This window comes from Nyctereutes procyonoides, unplaced genomic scaffold (genome assembly GCF_905146905.1).
Source record: "Nyctereutes procyonoides isolate TBG_1078 unplaced genomic scaffold, NYPRO_anot_genome, whole genome shotgun sequence".
Taxonomy (NCBI): Eukaryota; Metazoa; Chordata; class Mammalia; order Carnivora; family Canidae; genus Nyctereutes; species Nyctereutes procyonoides.
Window position 1 is genome coordinate 15,999,805 of NW_026575126.1, and position 22,249 is coordinate 16,022,053.

The following is a 22,249-nucleotide window of genomic DNA, read 5'->3' on the forward strand; positions in this document are numbered from 1 at the left end:
GCTGGAAGTAATACCGAACTAATGATGGCTTAATGATACATCTCACTTCACATATTAAGATGTCTGGAGTTAGGCATTCTCCAAGTTGGCAAAGCTGTCACCAGTGCCATCAGAGACACAGGCTCTTTCTACCTTTCAGCTTTACTAACTTTCACTTTTTGGCTGCCCTCCTCACCTAAAGGCCATAGAGATTCCTTCAGCTTCTGGCACCCTAATAGGAAAAAAGGGTGGGATTTTCCTAGATATGTTTGTTGTTGTTTTTTTTTCCAGGGAGGAAAATGCCATCTGTAAACAATGTGAACATCACCATCTCTATCTCCTCCACCTCCCTCCTGCTAGCAGACTAATCCTTAGGTTCTTGGCTTGAGTCGGGTCACAGAGTTGGGCCCCAATGAAGGAGGCTTGGAAGAATGAGAATCAGATATTTTTACCTCTGTCACAGAAGGAAGGATCTTCCAGCAAGAAAGGGAAAGAGGCAAACCACTAGCTAGGCAACTAAAAGTGTCTAAGCAGGTGCCACACACACCAAAGAAAGGCCATAAATTAATACAGTTAATTCATAATTTTACATTTATTAAACTCTTACTGTGATCTGAACCCAATTTTAATCACATGTACTACTTAAATTTTACACCAATTTTACAAATGCAGAAAGTGAGACATGGAGATATTAAATAACTTACCTAAGGCCACACAGTTAGTAAAAGGCAGAGCTGGGATTTCAATCTAGTTAGTCGAACATCAAAGCCAAAAATTTAACCATTTACTCACTGCTTATACATGACCATTATAGTACAAGCTTAAAAGTGAATGCCAAAAAAAAAAATGTGTATAATTGAAAACAGAAGTGGTAGAAAATTTTATTCTTTGACTCTGGGATTTTTACTATTTTGGCTTTATCCCCTGCTTAGTAAGTAATTCACAGTGTGTGACTCATTGCTATAACCTATATTATAACTCACCAAGCGGAGATAAAACATGTATATGACATAATGACATTTAGGATAAATTATGACACTAAAAAAATTCATTCTTTTATTCTTCTTTGAAAAAGATAAAATGCTTACCAACAGTTTCTTTCTTTTTTTAAAAAAAGATTATTTAGGGATCCCTGGGTGGCGCAGCGGTTTGGCGCCTGCCTTTGGCCCAGGGCGCGATCCTGGAGACCCGGGATCGAATCCCACGTCGGGTTCCCGGTGCATGGAGCCTGCTTCTCCCTCTGCCTGTGTCTCTGCCTCTCTCTCTCTCACTGTGTGCCTATCATAAATAAATAAATAAAATCTTTTAAAAAAAAAGATTTTATTTATTCATAGAGACATACAGAGAGAGAGAGAGAGAGAGAGAGAGAGAGAGAGAGAGAGAGAGAGGCAGAGACACAGGCAGAGGGAAAAGCAGGCTCCATGCAGGGAGCCCGACGTGGGACTTGATCCATCGTCTCCAGGATCACGCCCTGGACTGCAGGCGGCGCAAAACCACTGTGCCACCGGGGCTGCCCCCAACAGTTTCTTTTTAAAAAATTGTCAGTTGCTTATAACCATTGCTTTTAAAATATTCTTTAAATTTTTATACTATGAACATCTGATCTTAGCTAAAATGTATCATCCATTGTATATTTTTAGTTCTTTAAATGATTGTATTTTAGTAACCAATTATGGCATTATATTAAAGAATTGATTGATTTTTCCTTTTCCCTAGTTATGTGACTCTAAAGAGACCCTACTCAAAAAAAGGAAAAATATTACTTTCTAATAGAGAAAAAAAAATAAAACATCTACGTAGTAAAAGGCATATAGCATCTAATCATTTCTTTAAAAGTTGCTCCCTATTCTTTTTGGAGGAGAATAGATAAAGGCAGAAGAGAAAGTATTCAAATGGGAGTCTTAATTTGTAAGTAATAAGGAAAACAGAAGGACATCAAAGATGGTCTCAGTTTAAGCAGAGCATTTACTGGGATTTTCTAGCAAGCCACAGCCAAAATTCTTGATACAAATATGCAGGTTATTTAAGAAAACAGGGATCAAAGTAGGGTGCTAGGCACTTGGGGATATGGGAAGAACCCTGAGACCTTAGCTATGCCCATTTAATTAAAGGAAAAAAAGCTTAATAACTTTAGGGAATAGAAATGATATGTCGTAAAAAAAAGAATGGGAGAATAAATATTTTAACTTCTAATTTAGAGAAGAAATAGAAATGAGCTGAAGCGGCTTTTGAAGTCATCCGGGAAGATGAGTGACTAAGCCAGAAGGATCTTTAAAAACCCTGGTTGGTCAGGATCCCTCCTGGGGAGAACACTTTATAACTGTCTGAGGTTGGAGGGGAGCCCTTCTAATATTCCCATGTTGCCTGGTTTCTGGGTTGTGCTGAGGACCTTGAGGAGCAGAGCACTCACTGGCTCTGTATGGGGCCAGGCAGGGATTTTGTTGGTGGTAGCTAGTTGGTTGCTTTCACTGTTGAAAGTAAGGAGAGGGAAAGGAGGAGAGATTATGATCCCTCAGGATAGAAAAACACTGAAACCCCTGGCGGTGGCGGGGGGGGGGGGGGGAGCGCTGGGGACCTCCACATTTGTGAAAAATTATTTCAAGAATGCTGATCCCTGGGGCACCTGGGTGGCTAAGGCAGTTAAGCAATCTGCCTTTAGCTCAGGTCATGATCCCAGGGTCCTGGGACCGAGGCCCTCATAGGGCTCTCTGCTCAGCAGGGAGTCTGCTTCTCCCTCTCCTTCTATACTCTCTCTGTCTCTCCTGCACTGTCTCTCTCTCTCTCTCTCAAGTAAATAAATAAATAAATAAATAAATAAATAAATAAATAAATAAATAAATAAATAAATAAATAAATCTTGTTAAAAAGAAACATCTTGCTTTATTTTTTGGTAACACAAATCCTTCTCTGGTTCCACCTACGAACTCTTCAATTAAGTCGAAATTGCTCACAAATAAGATACGTACCTGTTTCTTTGGAAAACTCATAACGCTGTAGTTGGAACAATGCGGCAAAGCATAGGTGCAGCCCATGTGGAACGAGAACACAGGAATTTTAAGAAATCAAGTGTGCAGGCAGGTGCTAAAATCTAGGAGGGGGACCTGTCTCCCACAGGTCATGGAGTTGACATAGATAAAAACCAGCCGTACGTATGGCTCTGAGGGGGCCCCAGCTGACAACAAGAGATAACTAATAATAGCTACTGTTTATGGAGCACCTGTGGACAAAGCATCAAGACCACAGCCTTATGCTGTAAACCTGGACTATATTTTTTATATCATTTGACTACAGATAACTTCAGATTATTTTCATGTCATTGCTTCTCATTTTATCTCTTAGCATTATACTTGGTATTTCTTGGCAGGCAAAGTATTCCTTGAGTCCTCTCTTAAAAAGCTTACAAGCTGAAAGGCTTTTTATTTCACTTTAACAGCAAAAAATATTCAATGGAGAGGAGAAAGGAAATGACTAGAAAGCTGAAGGAAGGCTAAAGGGAAACAACCAAGAGTGTTGTTTGAGCTCTGTATTCTGATGCTGTTTCTTTACAAAGAATATTTAAACAATGCTGTCACCGTAAAAATACATAATTAACACACTGTTTTAAATATCCGTAAAGACTACATAGGCCGTCTCTTTGTCGTGTAAGAGCTGTAATCACAAAGTAAATCCCTGGATATTCCCCAGGAGACTACTATAAGTGCGGATCAAGGACCAGCAGTCTCAGCATCACCTGGGAACTTGGTATACATGCCGAATGTTGGCCTCACCTTGACCTACAGGGTTGGAATCAAATTTGAACAGGTGATTCTTAGGTACACTAAAGTTTGAAAAGTACTACTCTAAATAGCTTTTGGTGTACTCTGGGAGAGAGGTCTGTACAGGTCAACTCCGCTGAGAGCTTTGCCTGGAGATTCAGAGCCCCTGGTACTTGCCCTCTGAGAACAGAAGGGGGAGCCCTAATCCCCCAAATGCCAGATCTTTCAACTGGTTGCAGCTGCTCCTGTTCTTTGCAGGCCAGGCGGGGTGAAATGGGACTATTAGAAACAGCACAAGGAGAGGAAGGAAAACTGAAAGACCTGCAGCCCCTTGCTGGGATTCGGGGCAGCAAGGGAATCTGGCAATACCTTAGAGCTTCCCAGATGGACAGAATCAGAGCAGAAAGAAAACAGGATGGGAGACTAGGGAAGAACTATGTAGTCTTTGTGCTTCTGCTTTTATTTATCATTCTCTGAGTCTCCCTGATTATTTTTCATCTCTTAAAAAAAAATTTCCACTACATGTCTGCTTTCTGCTTTTGTTCTTCCCTGGAAAATAATGATAAAAATAATGATAATATTTTACATCCACATGATGCTATATACTATCTGGTACATAATAGATACAAGAGTATTCCATAGAACACAATTTTATGCATGTTTTACAAGTGAGAAATATTCTATACCTTTTCTCCCATATTCTTTATCAGGTTATCTTAAAAAGTAGCTCTTGTTTTCCATTCATTTTGGCAAATTTTAGAGGGTTTTTTGTTTTGTTTTGTTTTGTTTTGTTTTGTTTTCCTGCACAGAGTCATCTGCAGAGTTCCTGGAATAGTGAGGATGGGGAGGAGGCTTAATAGCAAAAGTCTGGGGGGTGAAAGACTGCATAGGAAGAATTTTAAAAAGTGTAAGAGCTTCATGCTCTGACATGGTGATGACTCAACAAAACACAAATGATTTCCCGGGCTCTATCTGAATCATCCACTTCACTCATTTGCTTTGAAAATGAATATAAGTTTGAAGACAATGGGAAAAGGGAGGCATGAAATGTACAATCTGAGTCCCTGGCAAACTGTGTTTTATTCAAATTCTTAGTCTTTATAATTTGTTTCACTTCCATTTTGATTTATTTAATAAATATTGCAAAACCAAAGTGATCCATAAGCTTTGTAGCCATGCCACAGAGTGAACTTTCCTGTTCTAAATGAGATTGCTAAAGAGTTCAAACAGAAGCTTGAGAAGAAATAATTCAAAACTTCCTTGGACTCTTCAAGATGTCAGATCACCTGATTGCTCTGACACTAACTGCATATTTTACTCACTTTGACCGTGGTCTCTACCTGCAGACTGCATGAAAATAAAAAGGCCTTCTGGGGCCAAAAAGAATTTCAAATTCAGACAATGAACAAAAGATGTGCTTTAGATTCTTCAGTTACTGAAACTGAATAACTTATTTTCTTGAAAGCAAATAGAAAACAGAGCAGATTCCTAGAATTTCTTCAACTTGAAATAAATGCCTGAACATTGTATTCCCATTTTTCTTCACTTTAGGTATATTTCATTTTTGGATGTCATAAAATCCATAGACATGTGCAGTGAGTATTTTTGAATGAAAGGATAAATTGTGGGGTTTTTTGTTGACAAAGTCACACTCCACTCAGGAATGACTTTAAAGTCATTTAGCCAAGTCAGATTTTAAGAGCTTTTTACTTTTGTCTCCTGTGGGGTCAGCCTGTTCAGAGAGCAGAAGGCAGTAAGAAGAGATCTTTAGCTGGCCTGGCCCCAGGCCTACTTGCTCAGCAAAACAGAAGTGGGGAAAAAAGGCTTTCAGGAGTGAATATGATATCCCAGACACGATCAGAGAATGAGTCTGTGACCAGAGTCTTATAGGGACAGATGATAAAAGTGGATGCCAGGCAAGTGGCCAGACCTGGGGATTGGATTCTAAAACCAAGGAAGAAGAAAGCAGGTAGACAGGAATGGATGTCCTATCTGGCCTCTCAACCTAGGAGGAGCAAAACATACTCCTGATGTACTTGTTCAGGTGAAATTGGACACGAGTGTTCACATATGTCTGCTCTTTATAGAGCCACGTACAATCCCTAGCCAACATTCCACTCCACATGCTACAGGAGGCATCGCAACTGTTGTTAACAACAAGTGGAGAGAGGTCTTACATGCAAGCCCTCAAGAGCCCCTCAGCCGAAGAACAACTCACACAAGTGTGCACGATGGCAAGAAGAAACTCTTCTTCGATTGTCAGTGGAGAGCTACTCTCAGTATGACTTACAGGCTTAGTTTTTGAACATATTGTTTTACTGATGCCATAATGTTTTTCTTAATAGCACACGAGATTGGCATAAGAAAGTAAACTGCCAAGAAAAGTTGAAAGTAAAGTTCATTGTTCTGCTCAATGAGTCACAGTTACAAGCAAAGCCTTCAGAGTCACCACACCTCTGGGCTAGCACTCTGTAACACAGTGAGAGCCGGGGGGGGGGGGGGGGGGACCCACGGCTGAGAACCAGTCTGGAAAGACAAGACAGCTAAGCTGACCCCTGAGCTGTGGAGTGAGCACCTGTGGCAGCCTCCTGGCTACCAGAGACATTCCATTCTCCTACATACCCTCGGGGGAGTACCAGTTCCCCAGTGCCTTCTGACAAGACTGAACAAGAAGAAAACTGCTTTAGAACAGAAGAGATACATTTTAAAAGATACTTTTAAAGTTGGGGGGTGCATTTTCATACTATAATCCAGGGCTCTTCTGTAATCTAGCTTTCATTTCCTTCTCCTGATTTCATTCACTCAACAAGTATTTACTGATAGTTTCCTGAGCTAGGTGCTAAGGAGGTAGTGATAAAAACAGACAGAGTTAAGGCACCTGGGTGGCTCAGTGGTTAAGCATCTGCCTTGGGCTCAGGGCATGATCCCGGGGTGCTGGGATCAAGTCCCACATTGGGCTCCCTGGGCTCCTTGTGGAGAGCTTGCTCTCCTTCTGCCTATGTCCCCTGCCTTTCTCTGTGTCTCTCATGAGTGAATAAAAAAATAAAATCTTTAAAACAAAACAGACAGGGTAAGGTCTCTTCTCTCATGTGCCCTTCACTAGAAACAGAAAACCAATTACACAAAATGAATGTGACACCGTAACCATGATCACACTTCAAAGGAGAGGTATCTGATGCTATGAAAGCATGGAAGAGGGGATTTGACCTAATTAGGAAGCTCAGCTCAGGCTTCCAGGCCAGAACTTGAATTTGAAGGAAAAGCAAGTGAAAAAGCCAGAGAAGAGGTTCCACACAGAGGGACAGCAAGAGAAAAATTTCCTTCGATATCCCTCAATGTTGCAGCTCTTACCACTTTATTTCCAGTTCCCTGAGAATGCGAGACAAGGTGATATGGTGAAAAAGAAAGGAATTGGGAGCCAGTGGGCCTCATTCTAGTACTATGACAATGCTCGTACAGCCTTGAACGAGTTTATTTAGATTTTCTGAGCCTTAGTTTTGTCAACATAAAACAAGTATGATAAAACCCATCACAGGGGATCCCTGGGTGGCTCAGCGGTTTAGCGCCTGCCTTCAGCCCAGGGCCTGATCCTGGAGACCCGGGATCAAGTTCCACATCAGGCTCCCTGCATGGAGCCTGCTTCTCCTTCTGCCTGTGTCTCTGTCTCTCTCTCGGTGTGTCTCTCGTGAATAAATAAGTAAAATCTTAAAAAAAAAAAATCACACAATAAAAGTTAGTTCCTTCCTCCATTGGCTAATTTTCGATCTTTCTGAGCCTCAGCATCTTCACTGAAAAATAGAAGTAAGAATTATGCCTGCATCAGAGTTGATATTTAAATGGGTTCATTTGCAAACTCTAAAGAATTCGGTAGTTACCAGGTACTATTAATCAGTCATAAAATATTTGTGATACCTACTATGTACCAGACCTGTGATAGGTCCTTGAAAAATGGAAGGTAGACTGAAGCACAGCCTTGCCCTTAGGAGAGAGTTGCTGAAAGAGAAATTTATTCTTTCCTCTGGTCCAGGGAGAAAAGGCAGTAAGGGCAGAGGAAAAGGCCTCTGTGGTCTGCACAGGCATCTAAATTCCTGGCACTTGGCCCTCCCTGGGGGACATCTGATACCTTCCCCTCTGCCATCAGCTGAGAGTTTGCCCAGACGACCTGACCCAGGGACAGGCCTGCAGGATGGATTTCCAAATATTCCAAATAAGCACACAAGGGAATCTTACAACAAACAAAAAATGACTTGAGTGCAGTAGAAAAGTTGTTAGGCCGACCGATGAGGAAGAGGTTGTCACGAATGAGAAGGGTCACAACAGATTTCTGTGTTTTGCTGAAAGTGGAGTGAATAATCCAGATTCTCCGATTTTCAGCCCAGCCAGCCAGGCCTCTCTGCCTTTCTCTTTTGAGCTCCTTTTGTCTTATTTCCCTCTTCCTTCTGAGAAGATATACTGAATAAGGAGTAATTTCTTGCCTAACCATGATTCAAAAGGAAGCTCAGCCACAGAACAGGCAAGTGTGGGGTTGCCTAGAAAAAAAGGACATGTAGAGGCAGGTCTCAGAGAGATCCACCCAGGTTTTGCAAAAAAAGACACCTCCTTCACCACAAGTTCTAAGACCTTCCAAGTTCAGGAAGAAAGTATCAGCTTCCCCATTGATAACCAGGTGCAATGTACCCAGCAGGCCCAGTGTGAATGAACTGGAGGCTTCTCTACAACATGACCCATAGGGACAATGTGGATCCTGTTGGCAGCCTGAAGTTTGTGACTCTCTTGGTGGCCCTAATTCCAGAACTCTTATTCCTGGGAGCTGGAGTGAAGCTTCAGGACAATGGGTATGATGGATTACTCATTGCAATCAATCCTCAGGTATCTGAAGATCAGAACCTCATCCCAAACATTAAGGTAAGTGACAAGTGTGAAGTCAATACCATTATCCCATTAGGACAGGACTATATAGCCTTCTTTAAAGAGCTAACACCTTTGCCTGGTCTATATTTGAATAGTAAAGATGCCAGCATTTCTAGTAAGCACCAAAATTATAATTATGGCCAAGCCAGTTTGTTCACTTAATTCTGCACAGTCTTGGCTCATAGTGTTGATTTAGCCCTCCTTGATTTATTCTTGTTGGTGACTACTGCTTTTAGCGTTTTTGTTTTCCTAAATGACTATTTTTGGGGTAGCAGCTTAAAAATCTGGTCTTTGTGGCAACAAAGACCAGATGTTTGACTGATGAATAAGTATGATTGTACTTATCAAAATCAAGTTGTTGGATTCCATCCTGAGGCTGAAAATTCTGACAGAAAGAGAGTCTGGATGGAGTGCTGAAGAGCAAAATTCTTTTCACCTGAATGTTCTATAAAGTAATTGACTATTTTCACCTTAATGTGGTGCAGGAGGATCAGAACCCCATTACTTAAGAACCACTTGTTGGTATTGCTTTTAATAAATCAGTATTGTCATAGGTGTGGTCTCAAACATGCTAACAGGAGTGACAGGAAAGAGATTTATTTGGTAAAAGCTTAAAAGTCTTTCACAAACGTGGGAAAAATTACAAAGGCAAGCCCAGACTCACTGTTAGTGTCCTAAAATCTCTTCCAGTTTGAGTCTTATTTTGCTCCTAAGTTTTCCCAAAGTCTAAGTCCATCTCTAAAAGAAATGGGCTCCTTGAAAATATTTTCATTATCTTTTACTGCTACTTACTCAAGTATCACCAGGAAATCAAAAAACATAAAAGATCTACAAGCACCAAGATAAGCTTTTCTTTTATTTGGTTATAGGAAATGATAACCGAAGCTTCTTTTTACCTATTCAATGCTACCAAGAGAAGAGTGTTTTTCAGAAATATAAAGATTTTAATACCTGCTACATGGAAAGCTAATAATTACAGCAAAGTAAAACAAGAATTATATGAAAAGGTAAGAATCAGGATTTTCCTAAATGAGTTTAATTCTGGAGAAAAACAACCAATATAAACTCTGTTCAAACTTTAAAAGTGAGGACTTAGGCAAAAACAAGTCATTGATGTTAACATATAACTAATATTGGGAAGGTTGTTATTCACAAGATAAATGGAAATAAAATAAATGAGTACAAATTATGGAACAAAAAATACGTAAATGCCATTGCCCAAGTGGCCTCTCAGAAGACCTCCTCACTCTGTAACGTACAGTGTCCTTTCTGAAATTTTTGCTTAAAGACCCAAAGCTGGTTTTATCCTGTTGAGTATGAGCTGTGCAGGGAACAATTCCAATTATGACTACCTTCTTTTCCCATCCTGTCAGGGGCAGTAGACCTGCATGTCCAGGCAGAAACATGCTATAAAGTATGGCTGACTTTTCCTGGCAGGGTGTAAATTAACAGAATTTCACATGAGCCCAAGTCCAGGACACTGTTTTTGAGGAGTATGGTGATAAGAAGGAAGGCAGAAAGAGGGACACTAAGGGGAGGGGTTAGTTTTTCTTTTCCAACCAAAAAATAACTAAGGACTCTTGTAAGCTGCAGATCATAGTTAAGCATCCACGTCTGCGTGGTATACACAAATGTCAAATACATTTGGCAAATGACTGAAGTCACTGTGAATAAGAACCTGGGCAGCTAGCAGAAGGGGCAGGTACAGACACATTGAGCACTTAGCTTAGGACTTCAGCAGTGGAGTGGATTCTAGACCTGTAAACCACAGCTCAAACAGAAGGGCTGGGACATATGGTACAGTTTCCCCTTTTCCTCATTTGTGTCATTGGGTATGAAATTTTTTAAGATTATTTTAATTCTTAGCTTTCCATTGAAGTCCCTCTCTCAGTAATTGAATGGTACAGCAATCTGGATAGCACCCCAGTGTCCTGAAGAAGTTAAAGAGGCTCTTCAAACATTTGATTTATCGCCAGATGAAATCATTTAGCAATGCTCAGCCATGGAGCTAGGAAAGAGAGGAACTGAGATAAATTGGGAAGATAGTGTTTTGTTTTTGTTTTTAAAATTTGTTGGGATCCCTGGGTGGCACAGCGGTTTGGCGCCTGCCTTTGGCCCAGGGCGTGATCCTGGAGACCCGGGATCGAATCCCACGTCAGGCTCCTGGTGCATGGAGCCTGCTTCTCCCTCTGCCTGTGTCTCTGCCTCTCTCTCTCTCTCTGTGACTATCATAAATAATAAATAAAAAAAAAATTAAAAAAAATTATTTCTAAAAAAAAATAAAATAAAATAAAATAAAATAAAATAAAATAAAATAAAATAAAATAAAATTTGTTTCAGAAAGCAAGAGAGAGCATACAAGGAGAGGGAGGGGCAGAGAGAGAATCTCAAGCCAACTCCCCATTGAGCATGGAGCCAGGATACAGGGCTCAACGAGGGTCTCCACACGGGGCCTCAATCTCAGATCTTGAGATCATGACCTGAGCCGAAATCAAGAGTCAGATGTTTAATGGACTGAGCTACCCAGGTGCCCCTAGAAAGCCAGCATCTTTTAAAGCTTCCACTAAACACCAGGCATTTTACATATATTGTCTAGTTCTCACACACCTTAAAATTAGTTGCTATTACAAACTATTACCGTATGTTAGGAAACGGAAGTTAACGGAATAAAGTAAGGATTTTGTCCCAGTTAGTAAATTACTGAGCCATGATTTTGATCCATATCTATTTGCTTCCTAAACCCATGCTCTTTCTGCCAAGCTATGCCATCTCTAGCTATCTATATAGATGGTATTAATCATTTTGATCTTCTGTGAAATAACGAAGTATTGGAGATAATTAGTATCAAAACCAGGTCATACTCCTGATCCTAATGGAGGAGTAGGAAATAAATAATTAAAATAAAAATGATAATATTATTGAACTGAAAGATTAAAGGAAAGAATAAACATTGAGTGCTGTTTATATATCTGTTGGATACCGATTCCTTTAGCCTCATAATATCAATTAAGCAAACAGTGAATGATCATTATATACAGAGGTCATGCTAGGCACTGTAGAGGACAAAAAGAGAAGCAAGGTGGTTCTTGTCTGTGTGAATCCATAGTCAAATGCAGGTAGGAAACAGGGGAGGGTTGGGAGAGTTAGAAAAAGTAGGTAAGAGCTAGATTGCTATAGTCTATAGTAGAATGGAACCCCAACCTCTTGAGTATTCCATCCCCAGCAGAGCACTCCTTCCTTTTAGCTTCAGAACAAATTTCTAGATGTAGGAATGAGGTTTTGTCCATGATAAAACTATCCAAGGGCATGACTTTTGTAGCCCTTTTGTAAGTGCTGCCTTGCAAAGCCCCTGGCTTGAATTCTTAACTTTCTAAAATAAATGTTAATTATTATAAAAATAATTCACGCTCATTGCAAAAACAAGTCAAACACCATAGAAATAATGGAAAACAAAAATGAAAATACTACTCTCCTCTACTCCATGGTGTGCATGCACACACATATAAAACATTACACATATGGTACAGATAGTGGAAGTGTGATGTATATTTATAGGATCATATTAGATCTATAGCTCTAAAATCAACTCTGTTTAGGGGTGCCTGGGTGGCTCAGTCCCTTAAGCATCTGCCTAGGCTCAGGTGGTAATCTTGAGGTCCTGGGATCGAGCCCTGTGTCAGGCTCCCTGCTTAGGAGGGAGTCTGCTTCTCCCTCTTCCCTTCCTCCACTCGTGCTTGCTCTCTCTCTCTCAAATAAATAAAATCTTTAAATAAAATAAAATCATTTCTGTTTAAAAAAAGTTAACCACATACTTCTAAGGGCAAGTCTTGAGACAACATGTTATGTTTCTTCCTAACAATAAAAGAAACAATGTTGTATATAAAATTGTATTCTCTAGATGGTTATTTGAATAGATATTTTCTTCAGTTTTGGACTTAAACTACTGTTTTATCACTAAAAATTGAAATGGCCAGGGTACAAGATGAAATAGAACTTCATTCCGATGATCGTTTGGTGATCTATTTGATAATGGGAATGAAAGGATAAGGCTTAAAACAAACATGTCTTATTGTCCTGTACTGATGAAGTAAGCAACGGAACACTGCTCACAACAGACTGTAATACTTTACACTACAGTCTGAGTGACATTCACTGCTCTTAACATTCATCCAAATATTTTTACTATATTTTATAGTGTTTTATAATGTCAGAATTTTACAGTGTTGACTTTTGAGAAGATTTTAATCTGGAAAATGAGAAGATCAAATGGAAATAAAACTCCACGGAAAGTTGCTAAGCTTTTAAAATATTGATGTTTTTGAAAGTGCCAAATAATTTTATTGATATTTAGTTGTGCATGCATTTTAAACTCCATGTATAAGATACACATTTAAAAAAATCTGTTATTAAATTGGAATACAATTCCTACAGTAAAATGCACAGATCCTAAGAGTACAGTTCAAATTGTTTTAACAAATGTATATGTTTATGTCACCAACATCACAGTTGAGATATAGAGTATTATTAAGCATTTCTCTTAATTCAGGCAAATGTCATAGTGACTGACTGGTATGGGGCACATGGAGATGACCCATACACACTACAATACAGAGGGTGTGGAAAAGAGGGAAAATACATTCATTTCACATCTAACTTTCTACTAAATGATGACTTAACAGCTGGCTATGGACCACGAGGTAAGTGTGACCAATCCAGAAATAAACTTTGGGCAATACCATTTACAATATTCTGTGCTTGGTGCTGAAAAGCAACTCAAAGAACCTGAAACCTGCAGAGGACTTACCATCTGGATGGGGAGAGATAGGCTAATGTGCCCATGAAAAGGGAAGAGACAAAGTGAGCCAAAAAAAAAAAAAAAAGAAAAAAGTTGGACACCAGATTAGTGGCTCAGTGAGTACTATAAGAATTCAGTGAAAGGAGAGAACATTTTGCACTAAGGGTGCTCAGAAAAGGCCCACCCAGGAGAGGCTCTTCAAGTTTAATATGTTGATAAGTGGAAAGATGAGAGAGAACAGTGCAGAGTATGAATAAACAGCGGCAGCAGAGGCATCCAGAGCATATTTGAGAGATGGGAGTGGTAGCTGCTGTAATGGTGCAGAGAGAGCGTGAGGAGCGAAGTAGTGGAAAAACATGCTGAAATGCACGTGGGGATGGGTGATGGGGAGCCTCGACTGCCCAAATTAGCGAGTCACCACTGAAGGCTTATGGGCACAGGAGAGAAATCAACATAAAAGTGTTTTCAGAAGATGAATCTGGCTGTAGAATAATGATAATCTGGCTCCCTCAAATCAATGAGAGGGAAAGTGAGTATCAAGAGAATAACTAGAAGTCCAAGGAGGAGACAATAGACTTGAATAAGAATAAGGGCAGTGAGATGGGGACAGGAAAAGGTGTTGAGAACAATGAGGTTTTTTTTTTAAAAAAATATATTTATTTATTTATTTATTTATTTATTTATTTATTTATTTATTTATTTATGAGAAAGAGTGGATGAGAAAGAGAGAGAGCACCAGCAGGGGCAGAGGGAGAAACAGACTCCCTGATGTGGGGCTCAATCCCATCATGACCTGAGCTGAAAGCAGATACTTAACTGACTGAGCCACAATGAGAATTTTCTATGTGCCGGGTGCTGTGCCTTTTGTTTTTCAAATGTTACCTTATTTAATCCTAACAACTCTAAATCTTGGGAGATATTCTCCAGAGGGTAAAAAAGAGAAATAGAGGTCACACAACTACAGAGTGAAAGGCAAGAGGGGAGGGGTGTGTGGCAGCATTAAGGAGCACAGCAGGTTTATGTCACAGGTAGAAGGGACATCCACAGGTTTGGATCTAGGCAAGTTGATTGAGGGGAGCAGCAGATTGTTCTGGCGGAAAGGCTCAGCCTGTGATGGATGTGGGTGGCTGGAGTTTGGGAGAGAAGTCAGGGTCATAGATTTGGAGACTGGTGTTTAGTGGATGAATGTGAAGGAGAAACTGTACAGAGAACAGATCAACAGCTCAAAGGCTAACTATCCCATGCTTAATTTTTAGTTTTTGATTTTAACATAAAATAGTGCCTTTCAAATGATGTTTTCACTTTTAACTGCCATTTAAATCTATATAGATGTTGTTATCATCTAGATGGATAGCAGGAACTAGGGCAACACACTGTACAAAACACTTTATAAAACACTTTTTCTTTTTTTAAGATTTCATTTTATTCGACAGAGAGAGAGAAAGAGAGCACAGCAGGGGGCATGGTAGGCAGAGGGAAAGGGAGAAGCAGGCTCCCCACCGAGCAGCGAGTCCAATGTGGGAATTCATCCCAGAACACTGGGATCATGACCTGAGCTGAAAGCAGATGCTGAACAGACTGAGCCACCCAGGCACCCCTATAAAACACTTTTTATAAAAACATCTTTTTCCCAGTAACTATGGGATGCTGATATTCTCTGCCAAATAGATGACCTCACCAGCACTTCTAAATTGCATGAGTAGGCACAAACTTTCCCTTAATACCTTCAACTTATTTCCCCTCCCTTCCTTTGTCCCACGTTGCAAAACTTGCACAATAAGCTGCAGCCTCACTCAGCTCTTCAAACACTTGCTCTCAGAACTTAAAAGAATTCAGAAAAAAAGGAAAAGTGCACTTTGGGAGAGGGGTTAATCTTGAAAGCTTTTACTAGGGAATAGTTTTGATCAGAACACTGAAGGAAATGCAAGATTTAGAGAAGTAGAGATAAAGATATAAGGGATTTGATGCTGAGGATAGGCGTTTCCCTGAGCCGAGAGTTGGAGACAAAAATATAAACGTGGAGAATCAGAGATAAAATAACAGAGAAAGGATGATTTGAACTGGAGAGGAGGTTTAGGATCTTTTGTACTCCTTTGTCCCTCTCTGGCCCCAGGGTTTCAATCATTGTTCTAGAAAGGAGGATAATGTACAAGAAAAAAGTAGGCATGTGTGGATAACACAGACTAAAGAAGAGCAAATCTTTGTTTACATGTTTGGCATCTTAGTCTTTTTGGGGCTGCTATAACAGAATACCATAGACTGAGTGCCTTTTACACAACAGAAATTTATTTCTCACGTTTCAGGAGGCTGGGAAGTCCAAGACTGAGGCAATGGAAGATTTGGTGTCCAGTACCCACTTCCTGGTACATAGACAACCATTTAATGGCCTGTGTTCTTACATGGTGGGAAGATGAGGGAGCTCTCTGGGATCTCTTTATAAGGGCACTAATCCTATTCATAAGGGCCCCACCTTTGTGACCTAATCACTTCCTGAAGGCTCCACTTCCTAATACCATCACATGGGCCATTAGGATTTCAACATACAAATCTGGGGGGGACATAAGCATTCAGTCCACTCTACTTAGATATACTTCTTTCTCTTTCCCCAAATCTAGAAATGGTAGACCTGTAAGAAGCTACATAGAACTGTGCTACACAGCTTCACTGGAGAAATGAGACAATGTGGGACTCATCACTAGTTTCAAATAGGGCATGTGCCAAGTAAATCAATCACTGGTTTGCATTTACAGAACTAAATGTATTTTCAGACTGCCTCTTATATGATGGTAGGGGGTAAAGCAGGAGATGGGAATAGGTCAGGAAGAGAAAAGTGGGAGGATTACACTTCAACCCTATGTAGTGAGTATATATAGTCAAGTGATATTACATCTTCACTGGTTAGCAAAGCCCACCGCTGAGATTTCAGGAACTCAAAACAAAAAATCTCTCTTCCACAGGTAGAGTATTTGTCCATGAATGGGCCCATCTCCGTTGGGGTTTGTTTGATGAATATAACGATGAGAAACCTTTCTATATAAATGGGCAAAATCAAGTTAAAGTAACAAGGTTGGTACTTTTTCTGTTTAAAATTTTCTTTTTTTTTTTCTTTTGACGCTGACATGAAGCAGCTAATGGCAGCTAAAACCTAACTTGCAAGGAAGAAATCCTTTCATTTTACAATTTTATTTCATTTTTTTTAAAAGCTGATAAATGTTTATGTGGTTCAAATATGAAAACAGGGATGCCTGGGTGGGTCAGCCATTGAACATCTGCCTTCACAGCTCAGGGCATGATCCCATGTTCACGGGATTGAGTCCCGCATCGGGCTCCGTCATAGAGCTTCTCCCTCTGCCTCTGTCTCTGCCTCTCTCTCTGTGTCTCTCATGAATAAATAAATAAATCTTTTAAAAAATATATGAAAACAATATAAAAAGTTAACTCTAAGATATCTTGTTCCCACCCTTGTCTTCACCCATTTCCCTCTCATCCCCTCTAGGTAACCATTTTTTATTAGTTTCTTGTTTATTTTTTAGTATTTCTTCATGTAAATCTAAATAAATATGAATATATATTTTCTTTTTTTTCTTAAAAATAATTGTTTAGTGTTCCACTGTGTGGATGTACCATCTCACTTGCTTTCAACCGGTCTCCTATTGTTGGACAAGTGGGTTGTTCTCAATTTTTTGTTATTACCAATAATATTATAGTCATAATGCTACATATATGTAATTTCTCAGTATGGAGGCAGATCCATATATCTATAGAATAGCTTCCAGGAATTACTGTGCCCTCATCTATAATTTTGGTAGATAATGACCAATTATCAATTGATTATCAATTGGAAAATATTTCTCTTTTAAAGGTTGTATTGTTTTTCACTTCTATTGGAGTGTCTGAGATTGCTTATTTAGGAAAGAATCCTTTTAAATATCATTATTACATGTTCACTTTCTTCTGCTCTGATGTCCAATGGCAATGAGCTCAAAGACGCTGTGACGCAAGATACTATCAATCATGTTCCTCCTTGGGACCCCAAAAAATCATGTTGATTTCCTAGTATCTTTTTCTTTTATCCTGTTTAGTTGGTAGAACTTTTGGTAATACAGAATTCCTCATCCAGATCAAATGCTTTAACATAAAGTGGACTGCATTTCCAAATTAATGAGCTTTCTTAACAGAGTAGTTTTTTAAATGTTTTATGTGTATCTAGCAAGCTACAAGCCCTGTAACAAATTATTATATGAACCAATGAAGAAAAAACATAAGTATTTCTAAAGTAGACCCAATTTCTCTTTCTATTTTTAGGTGTTCATCTGATATCGCAGGCATTTTTGTATGTGAAAAAGGTCCTTGCCCCCAAGAAAACTGTATTATTAGTAAACTTTTCAAAGAAGGATGTATGTTTATATATAATAGCACCCAAAATGCAACAGCATCGATAATGTTCATGCAAAGTTTATCTTCTGTAAGTATAAAGACCTGACCACTTCCTACAACATGCCATCTCTTCCCAAAGTGGACTGATAATGTTTGAAGTATTTAAACAAAAAGACAATTAGCACTCACTATGTTTTAGAGCTTGGGGGCTTTACGATTTATCTAGTTTTTATTTCACAGATAAAAAACACCAAGACCCCAAAGATGATCACCAAAAAAAAAAAAAAAAAAAAAAAAAAGATTCCTTTAGAAAAGTGATTATTTGCTTTCTAGGGAAGGTAATTTAACAAGGAAGCTCTGTAGACTTCAAAATAAACTGCTCATCTGAAGGTATTGAGGAAAAGTGTATTGAGTTACTAAGAGTGATAAAATACATGATTATATGTCTTTCATTTGAAGTAGCAAACCATTTCCCAGCACCTCCAAAAAAAAAAAAAGTAAGAAGTAGCAAACCACTCTTATTTTAATTGTGTTTCCTAATTCTCTTTCCCTTGTTTTGCACAGAGCACAGAAATTAAAAGAAAAACCAGACGTTACCAAAAGAAGTCAACCAACCCTTTGTAGTTTCAGAAACTTAACCTTGTCAGTATTTTGCATTAGCAAGAGACTAGTGTATGGATCTAGAACACCATTTTTAAAAATTGTTATTTTAAAAGAGTATTCTGTCATGAAGATCCAATACTTAACATTCTCCAGCTAGTTCATTTTCTGTCTGAAGGAAGAAGCATGAAGCAGCCAAATTCTCACCAGAAGCCTGCTTTGAAGGAATAGAATCAGAAAGGAAGGAGACTGGTGATACAGAGGTTTACTGGTATCAGCCTTCATGACCTGACCTGTCCACCCATCTTCACAAAGACCTGAAACTCATGTGTGTGTGTCAAATCTCCCCTCCACAGTGCTGGAGCATGGGCGCATGCCTCTGTGAAGTTTTGCTTCCATAGATGACCAATGTTCCTTAGATTGACATACTCTTTTCTTTAAATAATTTTTTTCTTCAATCTGGTTTAGTCAAGGCTATGAGTCATTCTGCAACTTTAAAGTGATTTTTCATACTTCTTGTCTGATACATTGTTTTTAATTTATAGCTTTAATACCTAAGGCCAACTTAATTTCATGTATTTCATCCACATTGTCTGTGATCCTTTGAAAGACCTAATCACTAACATCCAGTCAAAAAAGTTTCACAATTCTCTAACCATAGTCAGGAGAGAAAAGAGTTAAAAAAATAAATAAATAACAACAAAAACGGGTTACATTCCCGTCTCCCCATGCTACTGGGAAACTCATGTCCTTAAGCAATTATCAGCCTTCTGAAGCTTTAGCCTCCCCTTCTATGAAATTAGAGATGGGACTGGGAAGTCTATCAGGTTTCTTCTAGTTCTAAGCTCCCATGGCTCTGGTAGCAGGAAGTATCTACTCTGTAGGAATATAAGCACTGGGAATAGGTGGTAACCTATTACTTTGCGATGCAAACCATACCTTAAAAAGGGGTGACATATGTTTAGTATTATTAAATGAATTATATCTCTATTTCCAAAAGGGGAGAAAGATCAGGAAGTAGATTTAAGTTGCTTTTTTGTTCATTATCCTATTCTTACAGAGATCAATATTTGAACTAGATCAATTTATGTTGACTGATCAATAAATAAAGGTGCAGCTGGGTCATTATATATAATTCGAAGGAATAGGTTGACCGAGATAACATTTTCTAGAGTGTTTTCTTTAACACACTATCATTTGAAAAAAAGTGGAACATTGTTTTGTTTTCTTAAGACGAAGATATATATACATGGTCTGCTCTCTGTTATCCAAGTGCAAATAGACTATAATAGACGGATCACAAATACCACAAGGTTGCCAGTGTTTCAAGCAAAGGGTGCGAAGATATATTTGTAAACTCAATATCATTCTTGAAGTAATAAAGGGCTGCTATAGCACTTCTGATATCTCATGTTTCAACTCACCTTTCCTTTTACCTTTAGTTGCTTGAGAAGAAGTATGTCTAATATGGGAGGAGTGCCTTTATTCTCTGATAGGCATTGTTCTTTTTTTAGGTGGTTGAATTCTGTAATGCACGTACGCACAACCAAGAAGCTCCAAACCTACAGAACCGAATGTGCAGCCTCAGAAGTGCATGGGATGTAATCACAGACTCTGCTGACTTTAATCATAGCTTTCCCATGAATGGGACTGAACTTCCACCGCCTCCCGTGTTCTCTCTTATTCAGCCTGGGGACAAAGTGGTCTGTTTAGTCCTGGATGTGTCCAGTAAGATGGCAGAGGTAATATTTTGCACCAAAGTGGCTGTAAACCATTCATTTTTTTCTATCAGTTTTCTATTCTTTTCATTTTCTAGCAGGTAAGGGCAAAGAAGGAGAGGCCAAGGTTTGGAACTGTTATGTATTTTTGTCTTTTCTTGGGGACAAGAGGAACAAACTTAGGATGTAGGCCAGAAATTGAGATAAGGCAGATAAATGAAACCCACAGATAATCCCTAACCCTGATTTTTTGCTACTAATTGCAACTTCTTTTCCAACCAAGACCCTTTCCCAAAACTCTGATGTGTAACAGAATCTCTTGTCTGGCTATATTTCACTCACTGGTAAGCTTGCTGAGGTAAGAGACATTGGATTTGCAAGAGAGTGTGATTATCCATTGTGTGTGTATTTTCCATGTCACTATGGATAGAAAACCATACTTCAGTCATCCAAGAAACTTGCAGCCTTCCAGAAATCCACTCCTGAAAACCCCAGAACTCTCAGTTAGTGGTTAAAGTCTTAGTCTCTGGAACCAAGCATATGTGCTTTAAAACCTGGCTTCTTATTTACTGTTATATAATCAGGAGCAAAATAACCTTCCCAAACTGTTTTCTCATTTGTAAAATAGGGATTTTAATGCCTACTTTTAGTGTTGTGACAGAAGCAGCTTATACTAGCTCATTAGAGTTGATTGTTAAATTTTTAGAAAATTTGCAAGCCAATAGTTAAATATAGCCATTATTAAAAATTAAACTATGTAGATTTAGAATTAAATACAGTATATTAAAACAAACATAATAAATGCTCAAAACTCATCACTTCCTGATTATTTTCCTACCTTTTTTTTTTTTTACCATTATCTATGAGCAGAATCCATAAACAACAGTTCATGGGCCAATTTGGCCCACCATCTATTTTTGCATAGCCCACAAGCAAAAATAGATTACTTTTTAAATGGATTAGAAAAAGAATCAAGAGAATGATAAGATTTCATGACTTGTGAAAATTATATGAAATTCAAATTTCAGTGCCCATCAATAAAGCTGTATTGGAACACAGCAATGTTCATTTATCATATCTATGGCCACTTTAGTGTTAAAACAACAGAGTTGAGTAATTGCAACAGAGAACATATGCCTAAAATACTTGACTAAAATACTTGACTTTCTGGCCCTTTTCTGAAAATGACTGCTGATCTCCGATCTATGCTTTTAAGATGATTTCTGGCCTACTGTATCTGTCTGGGTCTACTACTACATATTTCTTACCCAACTCTGCTTTCAGTGATGTCAAATTGACAACTTGAAATTAGCCATGGTGGGAGTATGTACCCCACAGAAATTATGAAATCAAGGTCTCTCTTTTTCTGCCAGAAAGCCAGTTTAAAAAAAAAAAAACATTTACCATCATACCATCCTCTATTTCATAAAGTTGTCAAAGGGGAATAAATGAGAAAATGAATATGAAGCTTCTGGTTCCTAAGTGGTAGTTATTATTTTATTATAGTACTTGTCCTAAGGAAGAGTTTATCCTCTTGTATTCTCTGGATCACTAGCTGTAGAAAATTTGTCTTTTTTGGCTTGTCTCTGAAACGTTAGGAGCACCACTCATACATTCAACATCTAAATAATTTTGTAATCTTGCCAACCTGCAGCTAACTAGGGCATGATCTTCTAAAATATGGTCTCCAGATGATTTATATTGGCTAGCTGCCACTATTGAAGAAGAATAGACAGAGTGAAAGTGATAGTTGGATTTGAGAGAAGATCTAAGGGATGTGGAAGAGAAATATGCCTAAAGTAACACACTCATAGCAAAGCAAATTTCCTTCCCTTTTCCTGCCAATATTGTCCTTGAAATGTCATGGTCATTCGTTCATTAGGCGCCTGTACTGTGCTGGCTTGCGGGATGCAGAAATGATAGGACATAGTCTCTGCTTCAAAATGCTCACAACTTGGGGTCCCTGCAGGGTGGCTCAGTTGGTTAAGTGTCTGACTCTCGATTTTGGCTGAGGTCATGATCTCAGGGTCATGAGATGGAGCCCCCAGACAGGGTCCAAGCTCAGCGAGGAGTCTGCTTAAGAGTCTCTCCCTCTGCTCCTCCCTCCCAACTCT

General features: G+C 39.0%; 1 protein-coding gene across 1 annotated transcript in view; it reads left to right on the top strand.

The window, feature by feature from the left end:
- The first annotated feature begins 8,336 nt into the window (after positions 1-8,336).
- Positions 8,337-22,249, top strand: part of CLCA2 (chloride channel accessory 2) — a 38,887-nt gene continuing 24,974 nt past the window's right edge. The window contains 6 exon segments of the mRNA XM_055340427.1: positions 8,337-8,639; positions 9,515-9,652; positions 13,192-13,342; positions 16,398-16,506; positions 17,746-17,905; positions 19,932-20,159. Of these exon segments, the coding sequence (XP_055196402.1) occupies positions 8,430-8,639; positions 9,515-9,652; positions 13,192-13,342; positions 16,398-16,506; positions 17,746-17,905; positions 19,932-20,159 (996 nt within the window). The 5' untranslated portion in view covers positions 8,337-8,429.